Below are 21,272 nucleotides of genomic sequence, written 5' to 3'. Positions count from 1 at the left end.
CAAATAAACCCCACAGTGAAGGAGAAGGTATAGGGAAGGCAACAAGGAGGATGTGAGGCATGGCGTACCGTGGAAATAAACGTTCCCCCAATTGACTGATTATTTGGTGTGTAGTTAATGTGAAATAGGTGGTTGTTTAGGTAATTGGATGCTTTTTATTTCATGAAAATGAAATGGGGTTGTTGTGCCAGAGCCATCTCAGGGGAGTTGTGGGCGATTATATGTCATTACTACATGTATATTAATAGATCCTGGTAATTCAGCCGCACTGTATTTTTCAAATAAACAAAAATCTTCAAGTCCCACAATAGCCTCCAATTAAGAAGTTGTTTCACAGCAGTGTTTAAGAAATAATGTAAACTGAAAACAGCAGTCAAGCTAAATGGGAGAGTAGATTTCCAAGCAAAGCTAAATTTTTAACTTTGAGCTGTTTTAATAATTCACGGAACAAACTCTAGATGCACTATCTGTGCTTTCAGCTGCTTGGTCCAATCAGTCCATTATTTTTAAATTTAAAGTAGGGGGAAAATAAGTAATTTCCATTGAGGTCTGCTCTATCAATAATGCAAGGTTATTTCAAATGTTCTGGAGGATGTTATAGTTAATATCAGGATTATGTATGTTCTGCTTCTGCCATAGAGACAGCAATTATTCAAACTTACGTTGTTTTCTTTCTTCTTGCAAGAGCACAAAACTGTTTCTCTTACTCGTGTACAATGTTATGGGCTGCCACTCATAATCATTTTACCTGTTTCAGCAGATCCCTCAGGCCTCCATACAAAACCCTAAATAATCCATTACATCAAAAGCAGTGTTCTGTCCGCGAGAGACAGATAGGAAGGGGAAGACCTGACCTTTTAGCAGAGTACCCTTTTCAGGAAAGAAACATCGTTTCTATGGCAAGGAGAAAGACAGATTTCAAGCCATTTATTTTCTGAGCTTTCCTCCTAAATTTGAAGAAGAGGAAAAATGGAGAATCACAAGGAAGTGTAAGAAAACAATGCCCACTATCAACCAATCAGTGTTATACCACAGTGAGGCATGGAGCTCTGTCTGTTATCAGCTGTGTGGCAGAATAAGGAGGAACAGCTTCAGTAGAGTTTTCCTTTTAAGAATGTAAGATTTCCACTTCCAATTTTTGTGGATTTAAAAAAAAAAAAAAAAAAAAAAAAAAAAAGTGCTACATAAGATTATAATAAATAATATCTTTTCTGCATCTTGCAGAGGAGAACATTTTGAGCCATGGAAAAAGCTGTCACTTCTTTGGGTCTGTTTGTTTAGTCCCTTGCTTAAGGGATCTGGCCTGTGGCTAGAAAAGGCTGAGAGTGGTGAGGTGCTGGAACAGCTGACCAGAGAGGCTGTGGATGCTCCATTCCTGGAGGTGTTCAATGCCAGTTTGGATGGGGCTCCTGGCAGCCTGGTCTGGTATTAAATGTGGAGGTTGGTGGCCCTGCATGCAGCAAGGGGGTTGGAGCTTGATGATCCTTGAGGTCACTTCCAACACAACCCCTTTTCTGATTCTGTGATTCTGTGACTAGAGGTTGATTTATTACCTTCTAGAATGAGGTCTGAGAGGGGATATAGTTGCTCTTTTTGAAATACAACCTAGGAGTAAAGACCCCACAAGGAGAAGAACAATGTAATCCAAAAGGCAATGTTAGCAGAGGATCAAATGGTTACAGACTCACTATGAATTATTTAGATGAGAAATTAAATGAAGGTTTCTAACCAGCCAAGCAGTGGAGTAGCTTTCCAAAAAAATCCTGGGAAGCAGAAAAAATAGCTCATTTTCTGGTGGAGCTTTCACTGTAAAAAGGACTTTGAATTGTTTTCTGAGGGCCCAACTTGAAGGTTCTCAATTTCACAATCTTGTGTTCCTAGGTCAGTCTGTAATGCTAAACAATAATGAAAGACAGCCAAAGCTTCTGCAAAGGATGGAGTAGTATAATCAGTATGAAACATCATGATGGAGGAGGGCAAACAAAGCAAGGCACTTGGAATTTTCAGATTGCTTTCAGCAGGTTTCAGGCAGGACAACTGCGAAAGAAGCAGGCTTCTTCCAGGAGCACTTTTGTGGTAGCTTGGTAGTTTTCATAAACTCTGGATCGCATACTTTTCTTTTTTGACTCCCCTGAACTACAGTCTTTCTACTTAATTCTTTAGTCCTTACCCAAAGAAAAATCTTTTACATACAATGAGCCAGGACCACCCTCTTTCTTTCATCTTTTGTAAGGAAGCAATGGAAGATTCTTGTCATTTCAAGAAGCAGAGTCAGGTTATTACCAAATATCTGCCTCCTTTCTTGTAAAAAATATGCTTTTTACTTTCTTCATTAGAATTACATGTGGTATTACCTTGTGCTGTAACAGAGTATCACGCCAGTGGTTAATTTTTTAATGATGGACTGAAGATTTCTGTAGTAAAGTTCTCAAAACTGCTAGGAATCTTTCTGGATTAAAGGCAAGGTCATCATTAAAATCCTTTTCATTTATCCTTTCAGCCCCTTGAGTTTCGGTACAAGAATCTTTAGAAGATAAATGGCTCAGGGCACCTTTTCTTCTCCACAGTTCGTAGCCTGCATTAGATTCATGAAAGTCATTTTTTCCCAAACATGAAGAATCCCTTTTCTTGTCTTTACTGAAGGAAGCCATTTGCACAGAAAATTCCTTTCAGTGTATAGATTGTACGTCTGTATCTGAAGATGTGAGGGGCTGCTGAAGAATCCTTTGGATGTCTTTGAGCATCTAGTAGCATGCTGCAGAGGAACAAAGCATGTATTTGGGCCAGCTCAATGCCATACATCCTCTATTGCTCCAAGCTGCTATAGAGGAGATCTGGGTTTTCCCATGGGCCTCAACCAATGCTACACACAGGAGTTCATCGTGCTGTGCTTCCTCTCTGAAGCTGCTCTGGCAGCTATTTTCATCATCCTAACGAACCACAGAATGGTTCGTTACTTTTCAAATGGCTCTTGGTTACTCTAAAGGTAAATATTGTTCAATAAAGAATGCTCTATGAACATCCATCCACTAAGGACACTGTGACAAAATAATTTACTTTTGTCATTTCCGAAGTGAAACACTGGTTTGCTGTGTTGGTGACCATCAGCGTGCGTTTTCAGTGATCTGTTATTTATATTCTGCATCCCACAAATTTGTGCTAGTTACCATGCTCATCCTAACGAGAATATTCTTCACATGCACATTTTTCAGCCACCCAAAGCAGAGAGTCTGAACGGGCTGCTGTTGGGATACCGGATCTACTACAGGGAGCTGGATTACGATGCTGGGTCTGCCACCGAATCCAAAGCTGTCAGGAACCCCTCAGCTTTAAGAGCTGAGCTCACACGTAAGCCTGTGTTTCGGATGCTTATCCCTGAATGTCTTTATACCAGATGCTATGTGATCTCCTACCTATGGAAAGAACGCACCATTATGCCCAAAGTGCTGGAGATAATTTAGATTTCACCCAGTCAAGGTGAAGATGCTGGAAAATGCTAATAGCCTCTGTCTGATCAGCATCGCCTGTGATGGTGCACTCTAATCTGTGCCAGCGTGCTTGAATCGATGTTCTGTCCTCCATGTCCCCTCTGATTTCCTGCTTTCTGCCATCTCTACAATTACCCCAGTAGACATTTTCTGCCATCAGACAAAAAGGAGAGAGATTTCATTTTCCTCAGCTTGCTATTTTCTAACAGTTTTTATAATTGACATTTTGTTTTCCTTTTTGCAGTAGAGGAAAACAGCTGAGGAGAAATCTTAGATAGCACTTGTAAAACTTTGAAGTGCTTGTCTTTATTTTGGAAGAAAATAGCAAAAATGAGCAAGAAGGTGCATGCTTGCTCTGGTGGTTGCTGGGATTTTTTTGGGAAGGAAGGTAGAGAGGGAAGGAAATAATAGAAAAAAGTGAAAAAGGCTTAGAAAAAGGGTAGAAAGAAAGAATAGGCAGAATAAGGTGATGGAAGGTAAAGATGCGAGTGCTCAGTAACCCTACAGGCCCAGCAATGAGGGGTGCTCACAGCAGGACCAACTTTAGTCCTGTTTGATGTCAGTGGAATATTCAGAGTAAGACGGGAGTCTATGAGCAGCAGAATATGCCAAGACTACTTTAATGTCTTACAGCATCTCCCCTGTTTCTCTGAATCCATAAACATGGCTTCTATAAAAGCAAGAAAGATTTTTGTGTGAATGTGGGAAAGGTGAATGTATTAATGTAGCATCGGCATCCATCTGTGATCCCATTTACATTGTCAGACCTGAGTGAGGGCTCTGGGAGCACAGAGGTTAATCCAGAGAAGACATGCACAGCTCCTCCAGGTGCAGGCATGCACAAGGGTTTTTTTTTTTCCAGGCAAAAGCTGAATGATGAGCTGTGTATCTCATCATAAAGTAATGACTTCGGATGCTCTCTGGTCTTGTAAGCTAGGAAGCTTGTAATACCTACTGGTTTCCTCTCTTCCTTCTTCTTGCTGGCCCTGCAGCAATGCTGCTAATGGCTGTATAGTAGAAAACACCTTGGTCTGCTTCTCCAGGGAGACAAGAGGGGGGAAAAAAGGGTTGGAGACAAGTATTGTAAGAGAAATATCCCTCTCTCTCCTCATAATATGACAGTTCTCACCTCAGTGCACCCTTGTTCCTCACTGACCTGCAGTTTTGCACTGCTTAACATATTACTGCAGTTCATTCACAGCAGGAATGTTGAATTCTGTAAGTGAAACTGTGGGGAATCTAACATGCATTTAAAGAAACGGGTCCTATCGTACTGTAAGTGTTTGCTCTTTGTGGCCCATGTTCCAAGTCTTTCCCCTGCAGCTCTCCATGTTTCAAATTTTGCATGTTGAGACATAAGAATGCTACACAGTGTTTAGTTTCTCCCCTAGAAACTGTTTCCTCTGCACTCATTTATTCTGTTTAATGTAAGAGTCAGAACATTTCTCTATTGCATATTTGTATGATTCTCTGTTTGAGGAGAAAATGAAAAAACCCGTGTGAGTGAGATGCTTTTGATGTGTTACAAGAGTGATGTGGTTTTATTGCCCTTCGAGGTATAGTCCTAAAGCTCAAACTGTGTGTGTGTGTGCTGCATCATTTGCCTCTGTCTCTGCTGTACATCATTTGCAATAACTGTTTCCTTGCACTGTAACAAGCTTTCTGCTTTGCTTACCCTGAATAGCCCAAAGCAGCTTCAAGACAGTGAACAGCAGCTCTGCATTAACGACGTATGAATTAACACGTAAGTGCACATTGCCTTTAGATGAGACTCTTTCTAATGGTTCAAAATACAATACAGGCAAACTCCTCTTGTTGTCCTCGGCGGATCTGGCAGAAATCAACACAAATTAATGATTCTGGTTTCCGGAGTCCCTTTTTCTTTAAGCCTTTGCTTTCTCTACATCAATAGATATTGATGATGCAAGTAGGTAGTGGTTGTAAAATTGTGGCTGCTGGGAAGGTAAAACATAGTTGACTGTAACAACCCAGCATTGCTGATGCTAAATGAATTTTGATTTGCTTGCTACGTATTTTGCAGTCCATCTGAGTTTAGCAGTATCACATCATTAGCCCTACGATTCAAGCACTGCAATGCTCAAGCAGTCCTTAGAGTATGAGGCCAATTTAGAGAGGGCCCAATGAATTTATATGCATCTCCAGAGGTGTTTTCAATTGGAAATGAATAAAATAGCATTCGACAGAGTTAAAAGGCAAGTTGCTTTGTGGTGATGATGGTTCACTAGATAGGTTTTGCCCAAGGCTTTTGAGTCACAGATTGTGCTGGGCTAAAAAAAAAAAGAAGCCCTATCCCCACTGAAACTTGCATGCATGAACTCTCATATGTTCCATTTTCTTCCACATCCAGTTAACACTAAAATGTCCCTTGTGGCTTTTCATGACAGCAATTAAACTTTCTCTGTACCAGCTGCCTAGTACTGAAATTCTAATCAAGAGCCATATATCTTACATTTTTTTTTTAATATTTATTAATGGACTGGCAAAAAGTTAGTGATATATTGGATATCATTTACTCTATACCCAAGAATAGGAAACGAGTCTGAGCTCTGAGTCAGGCATAGGAGCAAGGCACTTGTAAATATTTCCATGGAAATAAAACTTGAAGAACCAGCATGATTAGAGTTATTGAACCTCACCAAACCGATAGCATTCTGTCAGCCTCAGAGAGAAAGGTACAATGTGATTCATAGATAACAGAGAAAATTATTGGCAAAGGGAGAAATTTGTACCCTGGCCATGCATGTCTTAATCAATTCTGAGCTCATTTAAATACAGCTATTTATATTATTGATCTCTTTCTTACTTTAATTTCACTGTTAAATATTTTAGATGATAAATATTTCTGTTAGAATTGATTCTTCCATCATAAAAAGGCAAAGTCCAAAACTGCTCAGTTGTTGCCTTCCCAGTGACATTGACATGGTTCTAATCCATCCCCGTTTACATCTATTAATTGCCCCCATACCATTGGGTTTTCTTGCTTTTTTGTCACACTGCTTTTATTCTCCTACCTCATCTGTAAATAGTTTGTCAGCTAATAAATTGGTTCTGTGATGGCCAAATGGAACCCACACTTCAAATTCTCCTTTCTCTTTGAGATTGATCTTTAAACCGTGTTCACACTGAGGGAGAAAGATATGCATGCAGTACTTTGAACAGGACTGCAACTTCCCTGCTGCAGGTTGTCCTCTGGATCCTGTCACAGCAGTGGCATTCTCAAGCCATGCAGCTGCCAAATGACCCCTGGATCAAAGTCTCTGGGGCTAGGCGAAGGCTTGAAGCCGTGTTCATTCCTACCAGTAGAGATCAAAATGATCCCACATGTTCAGCATTCAAAGTCCCATATTTTCCCTGTCATCAGGAATGACCCAGAGGAACTCCCCTAGCTAGCTAATCATCAGGTGTGATCCTTCTTACTGGAGCGACACAGTGAAAATACTGGAAAATTCTGTCATCTCGTAGCAAAGATCTTTCATAATTGTGCAGACCCTACTGTGATAAATGTGTTGAGGAAGGGTGGAAGTAGATAGCACACCACTGCACTGTTGTAAGGCAGCATTTCATGAGAGAAGTGTGGTGATGAAGAAGTGATGGAGATTAAGACAGGTCAATACTGTAATATACTATGAATAATAATGTGCAATATAATTTACATTTTCAGAGTTGAAGAAATACAAGAGATATGAAGTGTTAATGACAGCGTATAATGTCATTGGTGAGAGCCCTACCAGCACGCCAGTGGAAGTGTTTGTGGGTGAAGCAGGTAGGTAAAACAGGCTTATATATATTTTTTAGTTTCAACAAGTTCTGGTTTTCTTCAAATATTGGGAAAGGACTGGATCATTATCACTATCAGTTTTCTGTAGCATTCTCTCCTGGAATAGGCTGGCACCAATAGCTTCTTGCCTTTTCAAAGCCAGTTGGTCCACAGGAATAAGGGAAGAAGGTGCATTTGAAAGAAAAAAGAGAAAATCCTTTTTGGAGTTGCAGGAGAATGACTGGTCATACCAAATTAGCTTGAGGGAAAAATTGACTCAAGTTAAAGTAGAAAGTAGAGCATAGGAAAGCCACAGGGGAAAAGAAACAGAACTACAAAACAAGGGAGACTTGGGAAGCTGGTTCTTTTATTTTATTGCTGTCTGTGTAGAGGCATTGCCTGTGCACCACATCTTGCTGTATTTTATGCTCTTGAAGTCAAGAAGATATTGTGTCCAGTTTAATGCTAGCTCTGGAGCCGCAGATGAAGATTACTCTCAAGAACATGCAGACTTCTACCTCTGCATCACATGCAGAAGCTGTGGTGCAGTGTCACTACTCATGCTGCCACTTATTATGGATGCGGTGCATAAATTCAGGCTGCATTTATGAAGTGTAACTTGCCGATCAATTTTAAATCCCTCCATTGGAAGGCCGGAGGCAGACATCAGGACAAGAGAGTTAAGCAGGCACTCCTCTGAATGCTTTGTGAAACAAGCGATTTGGCGGAGCAGAGATAACCTGCAGCTGAGCCTGTTCCTCTCAAAGGCTCCAGTGGAGGACTGGAATAGCTGATGCTGATGTCTTCCTCCTCAGCCCGGTGGCGATGCAGGATTTACGGTGACCCCAGCTGGAGAGAGGCTGGCGCTGAAATGGCTGTTAGTTATGGTATCAATTTCTGCAGCAACATCTTATGAAGCTTAGAACAAGAATAGGCAACACGCTCCCTCCTGTTGTTCAGTCTGCTGCTGGGAACAGATCTGATTGCACTTTTGTTCTTCTGTCTCAAGGCTAAGATGTAAAAGTTAGCAAACTCAGTGCTAATACAGTTTATTGTCATTCACTGAAGATTCTATTACTCAAAAGTAAGTAAAGCCCACTTTTTTTTTTAGTACTGCTTAACCTTTGGATTTCAAATAATGTATGACATTCACTATCTTTCTTTGAAAACGTCATAAATTAATCAGGGTCACATGGTTTGGAGACAGCTGGCAATACCTACATGTTTTCTACTTTGCTGGTGCTCCGATGTCTTTCTGTAACTGCAGCAAAGGAAGCCCCAAGTGGAGCCAACTGTACCTGACTTCAAAATAGATTTTTGTTTCAGAACAAAATACCTCCCTGCTGCAAACTGAGCCAACAAACGCATTTCTACACATACACAGAGCATGGAAAATCAGGTGGGAGAGGAAAGAGGTGGTGGTGCTCATGTATGTTAACCAGACAGCGCTTCATCTTCGTTGCAGCTCCGACAGGGAACCAGGCAATGGAGGAGGCCAAACTTGGGATGAAACCATGCTGCCCAGGGAGTGGTGGGGTCACCATCCCTGGAGGTATTCAAGAACTGCTGAGACGTGGCACTGAGGGATGTTGTTTTGTGTCAGAGTGGGGATGGGTCAATAGTTGGACTTTGGTGGTCTCAGAGATCGTTTCCAACCTTAATTATTCCAAGGCTTTCTTGCACAGGCAGGGCTGGTGCTTTTGGGGTTGTAATGTGACTCAGTGTGGTTTTTAGGGATCCTGGCTCTACCTCTGGTTAGGGACAATCTGGGTTCACGCAGTAGAAGTGATGAACATAGGATCTTCCCGCAGATTTTCACACTTACAGTGTGAAGTTATTATGCTTTGTTATATAACTGCCTCTTCCACCTCCAGAGCTGGCTGTGATTTATACTGTGAGCAAAGTGATTGGAGCTGGTGCTGCAATTTAGGTTTTAAATTGATTTGTGACACTTTCGAGTTGAAGTGTGCTGTGGAAATGCAAGTTTTTGTTGTTATTGTTTGCTTGATGTTCTTACCCATGGTAGAGTTGGATAAGTAGCAAGCTGGAAAAAATGGGTCCACTTAGCTTTGATGATGGGACACCCATGTAAATAGTAGAGAAAACCTTGGCAGTAAACAAAAACCACTGACAACATGAGCATAGCACTGAACACAAAGTGACTGAAGCAGACCAGTCCCCAGCCTGAAGGATAATTTAAGTCCAAGTACTGCTAAATGGTGCTTCGTTGTGCTGTAAGGGTCTCAGTAATTCTAGTAGGTGAAAGAAGATTCCTTGCAGTTGTAAAAAGGAATATATAGCACATATCTTTGTGGGAATATGGTGGTTTTAGGTATAAGAGTGCTTTAGGTAACATTTCAGAGGAAATATCCATTTCTGTGCAGTCTGCCATGTTTTATACAGCATGAAACATCCAGAAATCATATTGATGGTTGGTGTGCCATGTGGGATGGGAGCAGCAAACAGCCCAGCCAGATAAACAGTGCGGGAAGACAAGCATCCCAAACCCTTCCTTTGTTCTTGTGCTCTCCTCTGTGAGACCTGAAAATGTTCCTATCATTGTATCTGGATTTTTACAATACAAACTCAAGTAGCCAATGAGTCGTACCCAAGACAGCATCCCAAGTGTCCAGCTCTCACGGGCTTGGGCCAAGGGCAAGTAGAGATTCCTGGCCCAAGTAACAGGGTTGATATGCCAGGTGATTTAAAAGGATGGATGCAGGCAGATTTGGGTTTGGCTTGGTTGGTATTTTTTGTAGTAGGTGGAGCAGAACTTTTTTCTCATAGCAAAGTTTTGTCCCATCCACTGAAACAGTAAAGGTTTTATGTCTGCATGTTTGCAAAGTTCTCTGATGTGGAGAATAAACCATCCCTATGCTGCACTTATGGGTCTGAGTGGAGCCAGCTCTTCCCTCACCTGCCTTGAGCCCCTGCATCCCTCTCCTATGTGGAGGAGATCCATGCAGTTGCCTATTTAAATCTGGCTGCCCTGCTCATTAGAGAACCATGTGCATCTCCTGATAAACAGCAAAAAAAATTTAAAAAAAATAAAAAAAAATAATTGAAAGCTGCCACTTGCAGCAGTGAGAAGGGAGCTGCAGCCCCTCAGCAAGTCCCCTTCTCGCCTGGTTAATTCATTGAGCAGTTCAGCTGTCAGGGACTCCGGCTTTGATTGGGAAGGCAGAAAGAAGCTGTGCTGATCATCATCCTGGCCCTAAATGCAGCTGCTACCAGAGGTGCTGTTCTGCTTGACTGAAATTAAGGCTCTGTTAGAGCAGCCCCTACATCAAGAGCATTATTCTACTGGGTCACTGTCACTGTCTGATTGTGCCGTGGGCTCTGGAGTTCAGGGTAGTCCACCACCTGCATTTTAATTAAACAGAAAGTACAGGTTTGGGGCAGGCATGCTTCACCTAATTTGGACTGGTGAATAAAATGGGAGGTGGCAATACAAATCCTGTGCTAACGAGCCTGCAGCCTCCAGTGTTTCTCTCATATACTGCGAAGCTGTTCTGGATGAAAAATAATGGAATTCATAATTTCTTCCAGCAGCTGCTGCTGGAGGAGAGGAGGTAGCAGAAGGGGTGAAGTGCTCTGAGAGACACTTGCCTTTAAATAGGTTGTAAGTCCATTTGTCTGAAGAGGGAGTGATGTATGTCATTATAACTGATGGTGGCATTGGTGACCTTCAGAATTCACAGGAACTGATGAGGCTGGTTTGTTGTTGTTGTTGTTCTCTTTAATAATGATCTCTCAGAGCCCATTCTGCAAAGGGAAGGGGAAGGAAGAAAACACTGGCAGACAGAGATCCTCTCCTTAGAAGTCCTCCACTGAAAAGCTGCTGTGGTTGCTAACATCGTCTTTCAGGAATGCAGGTTTAATGCCCATCTCGCTTTCATCAGAGTGAAACCTTAGCTTAGAAGGGGGCAGAGCTGGGACAGAGAGTTGAGCTTCTCTTCTCTTATCCTATACAGATACTTGAATTTACCCCTTGGTGCAATGCTCACAGAGGCCAAAGTGAATATTCCTCTTCTTCTTGCTGTTATCAGAATTATTTCCACCTGTCCACAGCTCCACAGCTGTTCCTGGAGCTCCCAAAGTTAGTTTTGTGCAGCCACACCCAGAGCAAGGATGGAGGCTCAGCCCTGCAGTTACAGCAAGGGTTGCACTTGGAGCTGCCAGTGTTTTACAGTTAAGGAGCAGAAACTATCTGGAAAGCTCTGCGACCAAAAGTAGTGATTTTAAATTGAGGAAGAGAAGACAAAAAAGGAGCCATGCTAAGGAGAGGCAAGCCTCACAGGGAAGCAAAGACCAACATCCCTTTGTGAGCTGCTTCTAGCAAAGAACTTGTGTCGCTTCCAACCTGGTTGTTTGTGCTCAGGCAGTGCCTTTCTGTCTCACCTGCTAATGCTGGAGAAGGCCGTCGGAACAAGGCTGCTTTGTCTGTGAGTGTTTTTGCTTCTTTCTGTGGGTTTTGTGTGCTCGCTATATGTATAACCTGTGTGGCCTCACCTCCCAATTGTAGGTTGCTTTGTGGACAAGGGAGACCCTCAGCACTACCTTGGGCCCCCCTTTCCTGTAGCATGAAACTGTTACTCCTTCTCTGCCTGCAATGGAGCTGAGAAGATGCTGCTCAGAGAAGTCCCCCGTGCCTCCTTGTTAACAACCTACAAGAGGAATGACAACATTTCAACACATTCAAGCTGGCAGCCTCAATCAGACTGCTGTGGCCCTTTGGCTGTTTTCTCCTATCTGTCTGGGACACACGTGCCCTGTCCCTCCGTGGCTGGCTGCGCCTATGCAGATAGCTGTGCGTCGCTGCTGGCATGGCTGGAAGAGCTGGGTGGGCATTTCCATCCCAGTCCCCACTGGAGAAGGGCAGAGAAGGGTTGTTGTGGCCATTTCACACTGCAGTAGTCTAAAACCTGTCAGCCTAGGGACAGCATCTTCCCTTGATAAACAAAAGGGGAGGGAGGGAGGCAAAGGAAACTAGTACAATAAATCACAGGCTTCATTTTCTCCCACTTTAAATAAAGGGGTTGACCTCCCGTGGCATCTTAACAGCATCACACTTGTGATACAGTAAAGTATTTACTTTTCAGTGGTTGACTCTTCTAAACATCAGCAAAAGGCCACTTTTGGGGGATGGCTGGCTGTTTCAAACATAGATTTTCTTTTTTCCCTAAACTTCAATGTAAAGAATCTGCTGAGCTGTTGCAACAAACAGGAATGCCCTGCTCTGGGCATGATGCTGGGTTTTCATCCTGTCCCCCAGTGCCCTGCTCCTTAAGACATGAGTTCTCCACTGAGCTTGGGGTTAAAGATCCAAGCCAAGTTCACCAAACATATACTGAAAAAAAAAAGCAGAGTAAAGTCAGAGCAGAGCAAGGAAGGAAAACTATAGGAAGACGATGGGGTGGAAAAAAAAAATAAATGAAGAGACATTTCCCACTGCCAGCAGAAAATAAGCCTCTTTTCAGCTTCTCTTGCACTGCTGTAAGCCATGATGGCTATATCCCATGTATCCCAACAGCACTCTCTTTCGGAGAGCCACTGAGTAGACCACATCACCGTTTCAAGGTGTATTTTAACCTCCAGATTCACTTTATACATGGTTTCCATGTGGGGCTTGATTGCAGCAAGTCCAGTGTGGATTTGCTGTTCCCATCAATTCAGCTCCACTGGTGGTAATAGCAGTATAGATAGCACTCAGTCGCATTATCTAATCCTGCAGGGCTATGACAGAACAGTAAAAAATAACAAACTAAAGTGTGCCTACATTAGAGCATTAGTCGTTGCTTGTTACTGGTAGAGCAGCACTGCTGGGGAATTATGGACATGAATTTTCTGGATAGACCTGAGCTCCCTTTCCTATTCCAACTGGCTATTTTCAAAGGGTAATTTTAAGTTCTTAATTTGTTTATAGATGAGCACAAAGGTTTCATAATTAAATTTCCAAATTTGGTAACTTAGCTCAGTAGCTGATCTTATAACGGTAAAACAGAAAGTAACCGTGCCAGTGTGAGTCTGTGGAAGAAGTGTCCTTAATGTCAACATGTCAAAAAGACATCCCTGCAGCTCTCTGGAGGCTGAAATCTAATGTCAAGGCAGAAGGAAGCAAAGTCTAAGTGAGAGCAGTACTGCTGTCAAAGCAAGTTATTCTGCCATGGAGGAAAAGGAATTTTAAGCGAATGCATTGGAAAGCAGTGTCCAGATTGAGACATAGATTTGATGGGCTTATTTGACATCTTTAATTCTCCATTGACTATCCAGAAGCTCCCTAAAATGATTTGCAATATTTTCATGCTGCAAGTAAAAGCTGAATGTGCGCCTCATTAACAGCTCATTAAGTTGTTAATATTGGTCATAAGCAGCCTTTGGTACAGCACAATGCTTTATACAGTGCATCAGTTCCTGCTTAGCTCTGGTTTAATTGCCTCTTTTTATCACATCTCAGTGTAGGAAAGATGTTTCTGTCCAAGCAAAAATAAAATCAGATGTTGATCATCTGAGCTTCCTTAGCTCTTCCACTGCTCTTACGGTTGTGGGTGGTGTGGGACTGCCGCTGTCATGCGATGTTTTGCCCAAATGATGAACTTTTGTCTCAAACCCCAACAATTTCATGTCGATTTTCAGCACTGACCATAGCCTGAGACAGACAACCATCCATTCTCAGCTTCACCATCTGGACTCTCGCCTTTGTTCTGCAGTTGGTGCAAGCAGCAGTGGGAGTGGTAGGACAAATGGGCGGCTGGTGGCTCTGCTGCAGTGTTCCATGGCCCGTGAAGAGCTTGGTGTGGGGGCATCCCTGCACAGAGGGCAGAGGGATGGAAAGCCTGATCGTGTATGCAAAGCCTGACTGTGCTAGCAGCAGAGCTACTCCATTAAAAGCAAAGAAATTAACCTTCCTTTCGAAAACATGAGCCATCAGTAGTAAAGTAAAACGGACCATAAATCGCCCTGGTAAGGAAGTGGGGAAGCCCCAGGTTGATAACTCACATTCGAGCAGGCTGGAGCTGGAGTGTTTTTGACTAAAGGATATTTGCAGCCAAATCTGTGCTCCTTCTAATTGCACAGTCCTTCTCTGCTTATTTTTCTTCATCCTGGGATATGTGAGCAAAATGTCATAGGCTTTTCTTTACAGGTCTCAGCTCCCGTGGCGTTGCCTCCTCTGCTCAGCTTTGCTGTGAAGCCAGCTGTGGAGAAACACAGTTGATTTTCTTTTCTGACATCTGTTTTCTGTACCCATCATCAATCATGGCCCTGGAGGTGTTTCAGGTTGCCTGTTGTGGAAGGAAAGCATAAAAAGTTGCTATTTTTAATATTAATTAGCAATAATTCTAAAACACGTTGGCCACAGCAATCCAGATGTCAGTGGCATAGGACAGAGAGCAGAAATGAATTCACAGGCACTGTAACTGCAAAATGAGCGAGAAAATTTTCACTCCAAAGCATGGATGTAAATTTAGCCTCTCACTCCCCAGGACCATGAGATCACAGTCTCACAGGTCTTCCTGGGGTTCCCTGAGCTCTGCAATCTGTAATCCTAAATCAAACTCTCGTGGGGGTCTACTGCCCAACTTACTTCAAAAACAGCAGTGAGAGGTTATCTCAGTGGCAGATCTCACCTGCTCACATAGACTTTTTGTGGTACAGTTTATAACATTCGGTATAAGGAAACCTGGTGAAGATTCAGCCTGATTATTTGACATGCTCTAATGACTTTAGTGGAGGATAAGGAGTTGTTGGTGCTTATTAGGCTTCAGTAGGACTTGCTGTTAGTGAACATTAAGAGGGTGCTTTTGTCTGCTGCCATGAACTTATGGTATTATGATATTAACATGTGGAATTAATAAGTTATAATGAGAGGAATGTACCTGAAAACGAAGAAGGAGGGCTCTTGGGAATCAGGGGGCCCAGGGAGATGGTCTGAAGCAGGTAATGTTGCCCCTCTATGGACAGACTTCTGGAAGGAACTGAGAGCATTACTTGCGCATGCAGTGCTGCTCCCACTCCTGCTGCAGGTGAAAGAGAAGCGGGGCTGCTATCAAATACTTCAGCTCTTCATCACCTCATGCATACTCCTGGGAACGAGTCCTGCACTCGTCAGAGCTGACACTGCTCTTGCTCATAAAGCCTCACACTGAGTTAGCTCCATTAGCTTTAGTGGAACTATCCCTAATTTACCTTGTAATGGAGAAGGGATTTCAGCTGTAGGTTCACACCTGTGTGTTCGTGCAACTCTTGCTGCTCTTGCTCACGAGTCCATCCCTGCTGACTGATGGGCTGCCTGTGTGTGAGCATATCCTTGTTGATTCAAAAGAAATACAAATCAAAAGCCTGCTTTATTATTTTCCCCTCCCTGCTTTAACCACCTGTATGCCCTTTCCAGAGGCAGTCTTACAGTTTTGTAAGAGCTTTACTTCTGGGTCAGGTGTTCTCAGTCTCATGATGGATAATCTCAGTATGCAATGTGATAGCCTATTTTAGGCTTTTATTAGCTAAGTAAAACTGCAGCCTTCAGGTTCAAAATATGTAACTTTTGTTTACAGGTTCTATTTCACAGTGCTGCGCTTTGTGACATCCACCGTCTTTTAGGCATTGTAATGTGAGCACACTGGCTTCTTTACATCAGGTTGTATCTGCCTCAGGAGCATCCTGGATTGCACGTGGCTTGTTTGGAAAGCTGATCTCCATGTTAAAAGATTGGTAATCATAGCACTGGTGTTTTCACCATTGCACTGGTGAAGGAGAGGATGAGAATTACTTCTGCTTGATTCACTTGCCAGTTTATAAAGGTTCTTCATGAATAAGTCATATCCATAGAGACTTCCTCAGAACATGATTGCCTCCTTGGTTTGAAAAAATGGCATTGGCAGATAACCTCCTCTAGTCTGGGTCCATGAGTATCCATTTCTTTTATTCATGTCTTTGTTTCATTTCAATGTTTTTTTTCCCAGTACGTGTGGTGAATGTGATCTTTCCTCCTTTAGCCACCTGCATCCCTCTCTGTACCTCTCCAGAAGGTGAGAATACACCTAGACAGTACTGGAAAGCTGCCCAGCACTAAGCAGAGAACCTGGGCATGTTACCATTGGGTTTCAATAGCATCTGCTTTTATTTACAGTTTTTCATGACCTTAATACCTTTAAAAATGTGATGCAGTGTCTATCCCTTCTTTTCCACCGAGGTACATTTGTCTGTTTATCTTTGTTTTTGGCTACAATTAGAATCCCCCTTCCATCAGCTTTCACAAAGGTGAGAAAGTTGTTTTTTAAGGTTGGTCTTATGTCAGCTTCCACTGGTCCACCATACACTAGGAAATGTTCCCATTTCTCTGACTCTATGCAGTCTTGTAAATCAACGTGTAATTCCACGCATTGAAGAGTTATTCCCTACTGGAAGCAGACTGTTTCCAGCCATTCTCCCACAGAGGTTGGGCTTCTCCAAGGTAGAAGAGACCGGATTGTTCCTTTCCTCAGGCTCCTATCACATAGCAGGTTATCCAAGCTGGTAAGAGGCAGAGTGCTGAGTTTTGGTGCCTGGGTAGGAGAGGTCCAGTGACAGCAAAGAGGGCTGTATAGGAGAATTAAGGGTGTCAGTATGCATGCTTTTGAGTGTATATCTGCCCATCTTACTGCTTGTGAAATACATCTGAGCAGGCCCACAACATGCAGCCCTCAGAAAAAAAATGTGTGTACTTTCATCACAAAATGCAGCCTTGCTTAAAACAGCCAGAAATTGGTGGGAAACATCTTTTACGTTCTAAATATAGCTTGCACTGCCTTGTCACAGCGGAAAGCAGCTTCAGTTGCTGCTTTTGAAGCACAATTAAGTAATTGTTATTGAGCTAATCAGCATAGCTCACACAGCATTCCTGATGGCATGGAGCACTGCTGCACAGAGGAAACGTTCCTGCTCCCACCTTTCCTTAACAGGCACTGTAAGAAAATGGCCAATAAGCACTGAATGCCTTTTCTCTCACACTGCTTTTCCTTGGTGGAAGGAATAACTGCAAACATCTGCAAATCCACCACTTTGTTCATTTCTTTGGGAGAGACCATCCTCGTCTTTCTTCTTCGAGTCCAGACTGTGAGAAAATCTCTTGTGTTTGGCTTTGCCTGTTGTGCTAATCAGTCTCTGATATTTTATCTTGTGTCCTTCTGTTTGTTTTCTCATGTTTGGCTTTTAATACTCCGTGTAACAGTTGCTTATCTCTGCACGGCTGCAAAGGGAAAAGGAGAGATGCTTTGTGTCCTGCTTCTGGGACAGAACCAGTGCAGCCAGGACTGCTGATGCCAGGCACTGAGAAAGCAAAACTACCCCAAGAGTACATGTTAAGGGTTATTTAAATAGGCAGCGTCTGTGTAGGGATGGCAGTGGAATTTGGAAAGGGGTCAGTGGCCAGGATCACACAGACATCTGGACAGCAGAGCTGAGCCCAACGTGACATGGGAACCTGGATTGTCTGAGCCTTCTCCAGTCCTTTCCAGCTCAGTTTTCCAGGGCTGTGTGTGCCAGGAACCTGTGTGTAAACCTGGGAGGTGCCGCGTGTGCGTGCTTTAACTGTGAGCATATGCTGCACTGAATATTGCTCTGTCTTCCCTCTTACAGAGAGAAGGTAGATGAGATTGCATCTGTTGTGCTAGAACATGCTGCAGCCAACCCTCCATTTCAGTGTGCAGGAATACCGATTAGAGGCTTTTAGGCCTGGAGCTGTCTCTTTGCTCTGTGTTTATGCAACACATTGTGCAATGAGATTCTGGCCTCTAGGTGCTAACACCAAAATGTAAATATATTGATTACCAGGGAATAAAGGCAGGCACATTCACAAAAGCATGCTTTGATGAACTGGAGGGAAAATGCTTGCTACACAGAAAAGGATCAGAGGTCTTTACAGAACAGGAATTTGATTGTTTGGGACTGTAGGATCAAGAAGATACATAGAAGATCTTTGGTCTCTTTCACTGCATTTTTCTCCATGGTTGTATTTTTTTGTATGTTTAAATGGCATGAGTACTAGGGACATCATGTCCCAGACTTGTCTACGAATTCCCCAACAAAATATTGGCATTATAGAAATAATTAGAAAGTCGGTAAAGGGGAAACCTTTCACTAGCCAGAAATCTGAGCAGCTGTAAGAGCAGCAAGGAATGCTTCATAAAAAACAGCTATTAGGTTTACCTGATGAATCACAGGGATTTGTAGCCTACCTGTGCTACAGAGCATCGTGGCGACAGTCACTAAGAAAAGGAATAGTACTTTCATATTGATAAAAAGCTCTCGGTGTCACACAGCCCAGAGAGCAAATATCCCAGGCAAGCGGGAGAAAAACTAAGGTGAACCTTCAGCAGAGCGTGGAGATTGGTGCAGAGCCACTGGGGATTTCAAGCACCTTCTCTTTAAAGGTTATGAGCATTTGCAAGCTCAAATTGTCTGCAAAGCGAGCAGAGGCACTCAGTTCCACTGAGAAATGAGGACAGTGATATATTTAAATGTGGATTTCGATGTGTAACTTTATCCACGCACTCATTTTTTCTCTCTCTCATTCCACTCCCAGATAGATTCATTGTCTTTACACAACCCTGCCATCATTCCAGCCTACAGTTGTTGTTGCTGTTGTTATTACTTTTACTAATTACTGCACAACCCGCTCAGGCTTTTCTCCTTCCTTTTTGACTGAGAGACAGTCAAGGAGACAATCTTAAAGGTGAATTGAGATCAGATAAGAAAAGAAATGTTTGCAAATATCTGCGTGAGATAACAAAGCGGGATACATGCAGGGAATTAGACTTCATGAATACATGCATTTTTTCAGGGAAAGTGAAATGCTTTCCACCTGCCAAGACCTGAATTTGGGCCCTCCGGGCTCCATGTCACTCCTGCTGTAGCTGATAATGTCACTAACACCTGAAGCAGCATGAGGTATGCTGCTTTAACCTTGCTTTTATATATTAGTGGTTTCAACAGCCATGAAAAAAAAGAATTCAGAGCTCAGTAATCTCAAACCACATTCCTATAAGGTAAAAGGCTTTTGAATTCGCATTTGAATTGCATTTGTTTTATTGGCACGGGCTGTCCACACGTTTGGCAAATGGCTCAGGGCTCCAAGCAGGTAAACTCTTCAGAGTTGTGTTTCCTCTTGTTTAAAGTATTGCCTTTTACCTATGTGCTCAGAGCCACAGCAAGCATGAGCAGCACAGTGCTGCTGTCCCTCACTGCCAACCTGTGCACATCAGCCTTTGAAAGTTGAACAGAGGGAGAGACTCGCGGGGCACAAAACCAAACACGATTTGCATCTCGTCGAAGCTCTGCGGTGCTGAAATGCCTTTTTCACGCAGTTATCATTTTTTATTTTTCCCCTCCCATCAAATTTTCCACCTCTGCGCCAGCAAAAGTGCAGCTCCAGCAGTGCGGGTGTCAGCAGAGAGTGATCGCTGGCAGTTTTTAACCACTTTGTTTCTTAGACATGCTCTATATAAAGGATTTGAGGAAAAGATGGTGTTTTTGTGGCAGCAGGCTGAACACACCAACTCTTCTAATGGTCACAGCTCGGAAGCAGCAATTGTTCCAGGCTGGCACATAGGATCCAGAGAAAAATGCTATTGCAGTCATCACTTCAGACCTCAGTGTTGAGAGCACTTTGAAGCTGTCAGCTCAGGGCAGCCAGCACTGTCACTACCCAGAAGAGAAAACACACTGCTAAAGGAATCCGTTTTCTTCTGTGATTGTACATATTCCCTTTTCTCTGAGCATGTCATCATCTGCAAATCCCCGAGATATATTTCCAGGTTTGTATTGTGCGATCGCTTTGGCCCCACTGCTTTGATGTGTGCAGTGAAGGTCTCAAAACCCTGAGATGCTTGGAGGGGCCCTTGGCAGAGCAGCACTGTGCTGTGTTGAGTGCAGGCAGTGCCCTGGAAAGCAGAGGTGCAACAGCAGCATCAGGCAGCAGCACCCCTGCGACCAGGCAGTGTGTGGCTGCTGTGCTGTACAGTTGGTCATCACCACCCCCTGCCATGCACAGCCGAAAAGGAAACAAAAGGTGTAAGGAACAAATAGTTTTCACCCGGGATAATGGCTATTTACAATTTTACCTTTCACATTTTAATTGTACAGCAATAATTTTGCAATAGAGTTGCCAGTGGCAAACATGCAAAAGACATTAACTTTATTTATGTTTTGGATTATTAATGTGGCTGTTAAAATTCCTCCAGTTAGTTTTGATTGAATTGTTTTTTTTTGTGCGATTCTGTCGTTTAATGGAGCGGTAAATAAGAATTTCTGATAATGAGCCCAAGCATCTGTCACAACAACCTGGCGCTGGTTATTAACATTTCCATTAACGGCAGGGTGGGCAGTGATAATATGGAAACCACACAGTTAGAACAAAATAAATAGTTGGTGTCAGGCTGAGTGGGTGTTAATTACTATTTTATTTTATAACTCTGGGGGGAGGGAGTATTGGTAGAAAAGTGTGACTTATGAAGGTCATTCTCTAAAGAAGGAAGTCTCCAGAAGAACAGATAACTGGAGCTATCTTCCTCGAGTGGTGAATGTTTTATCACTTCTATTTATGGCCTATACACGGGCAGAGAGAAAAGAGGCTGCTTTCTCAGGGTGAGGGTGAAGGCTGTGGAGAAGCGTGCCTTTGCCCTGCCTTTCCCTTCCTGCTTCTGGAGTTGGAACAGGATGCGCTTGGGCGTCTCTTCTGTAAATAGAACACGTGCTGTTTGGTTAAGAAAATCCACCAGCACCAGGTTGCATCCTGACAGAAGGGAGAGCTGGTGTGACCCAGGTGTACTTGAAGGAAGCCAAAGATTGGTTTTCTTGCAGAGCACGATGCAAAGAAGTATTGTCGGGAGCCTAAGGGGTCTGCTATGTGTATGCGTGTGATACGAGATCAGAGTTAATGAGTAGCAAGCTAAGCCATTTTGTCATACAGAAAATGTGAGGCAGATTGATTGGTACCCAACTAGATACGGGCTGATGTACCTTGGTCCTCG

The 21,272-nt window shown here is 43.0% G+C and overlaps 1 protein-coding gene across 7 annotated transcripts in view; it reads left to right on the top strand.

The window, feature by feature from the left end:
* SDK1 (sidekick cell adhesion molecule 1) overlaps nucleotides 1-21,272 on the top strand; it is a 359,812-nt gene that overhangs the window by 309,532 nt on the left and 29,008 nt on the right. For 6 of the 7 annotated variants that reach the window (XM_052679608.1, XM_052679606.1, XM_052679610.1 and 3 more), the window contains 3 exons: nucleotides 3,213-3,348; nucleotides 5,173-5,232; nucleotides 7,171-7,272. In XM_052679608.1, the coding sequence (XP_052535568.1) occupies nucleotides 3,213-3,348; nucleotides 5,173-5,232; nucleotides 7,171-7,272 (298 nt within the window). The remainder of the gene's footprint in view (nucleotides 1-3,212; nucleotides 3,349-5,172; nucleotides 5,233-7,170; nucleotides 7,273-21,272) is intronic. The other variant, XM_052679609.1, reaches the window with a different exon arrangement.

The sequence above is a fragment of the Tympanuchus pallidicinctus genome, unplaced genomic scaffold (assembly GCF_026119805.1).
Source record: "Tympanuchus pallidicinctus isolate F22 unplaced genomic scaffold, pur_lepc_1.0 scaffold18, whole genome shotgun sequence".
Lineage (NCBI taxonomy): Eukaryota > Metazoa > Chordata > Aves > Galliformes > Phasianidae > Tympanuchus > Tympanuchus pallidicinctus.
Note: the sequence above shows the minus strand (reverse complement) of the source record. Positions and strands in the feature narration are given on the sequence as shown.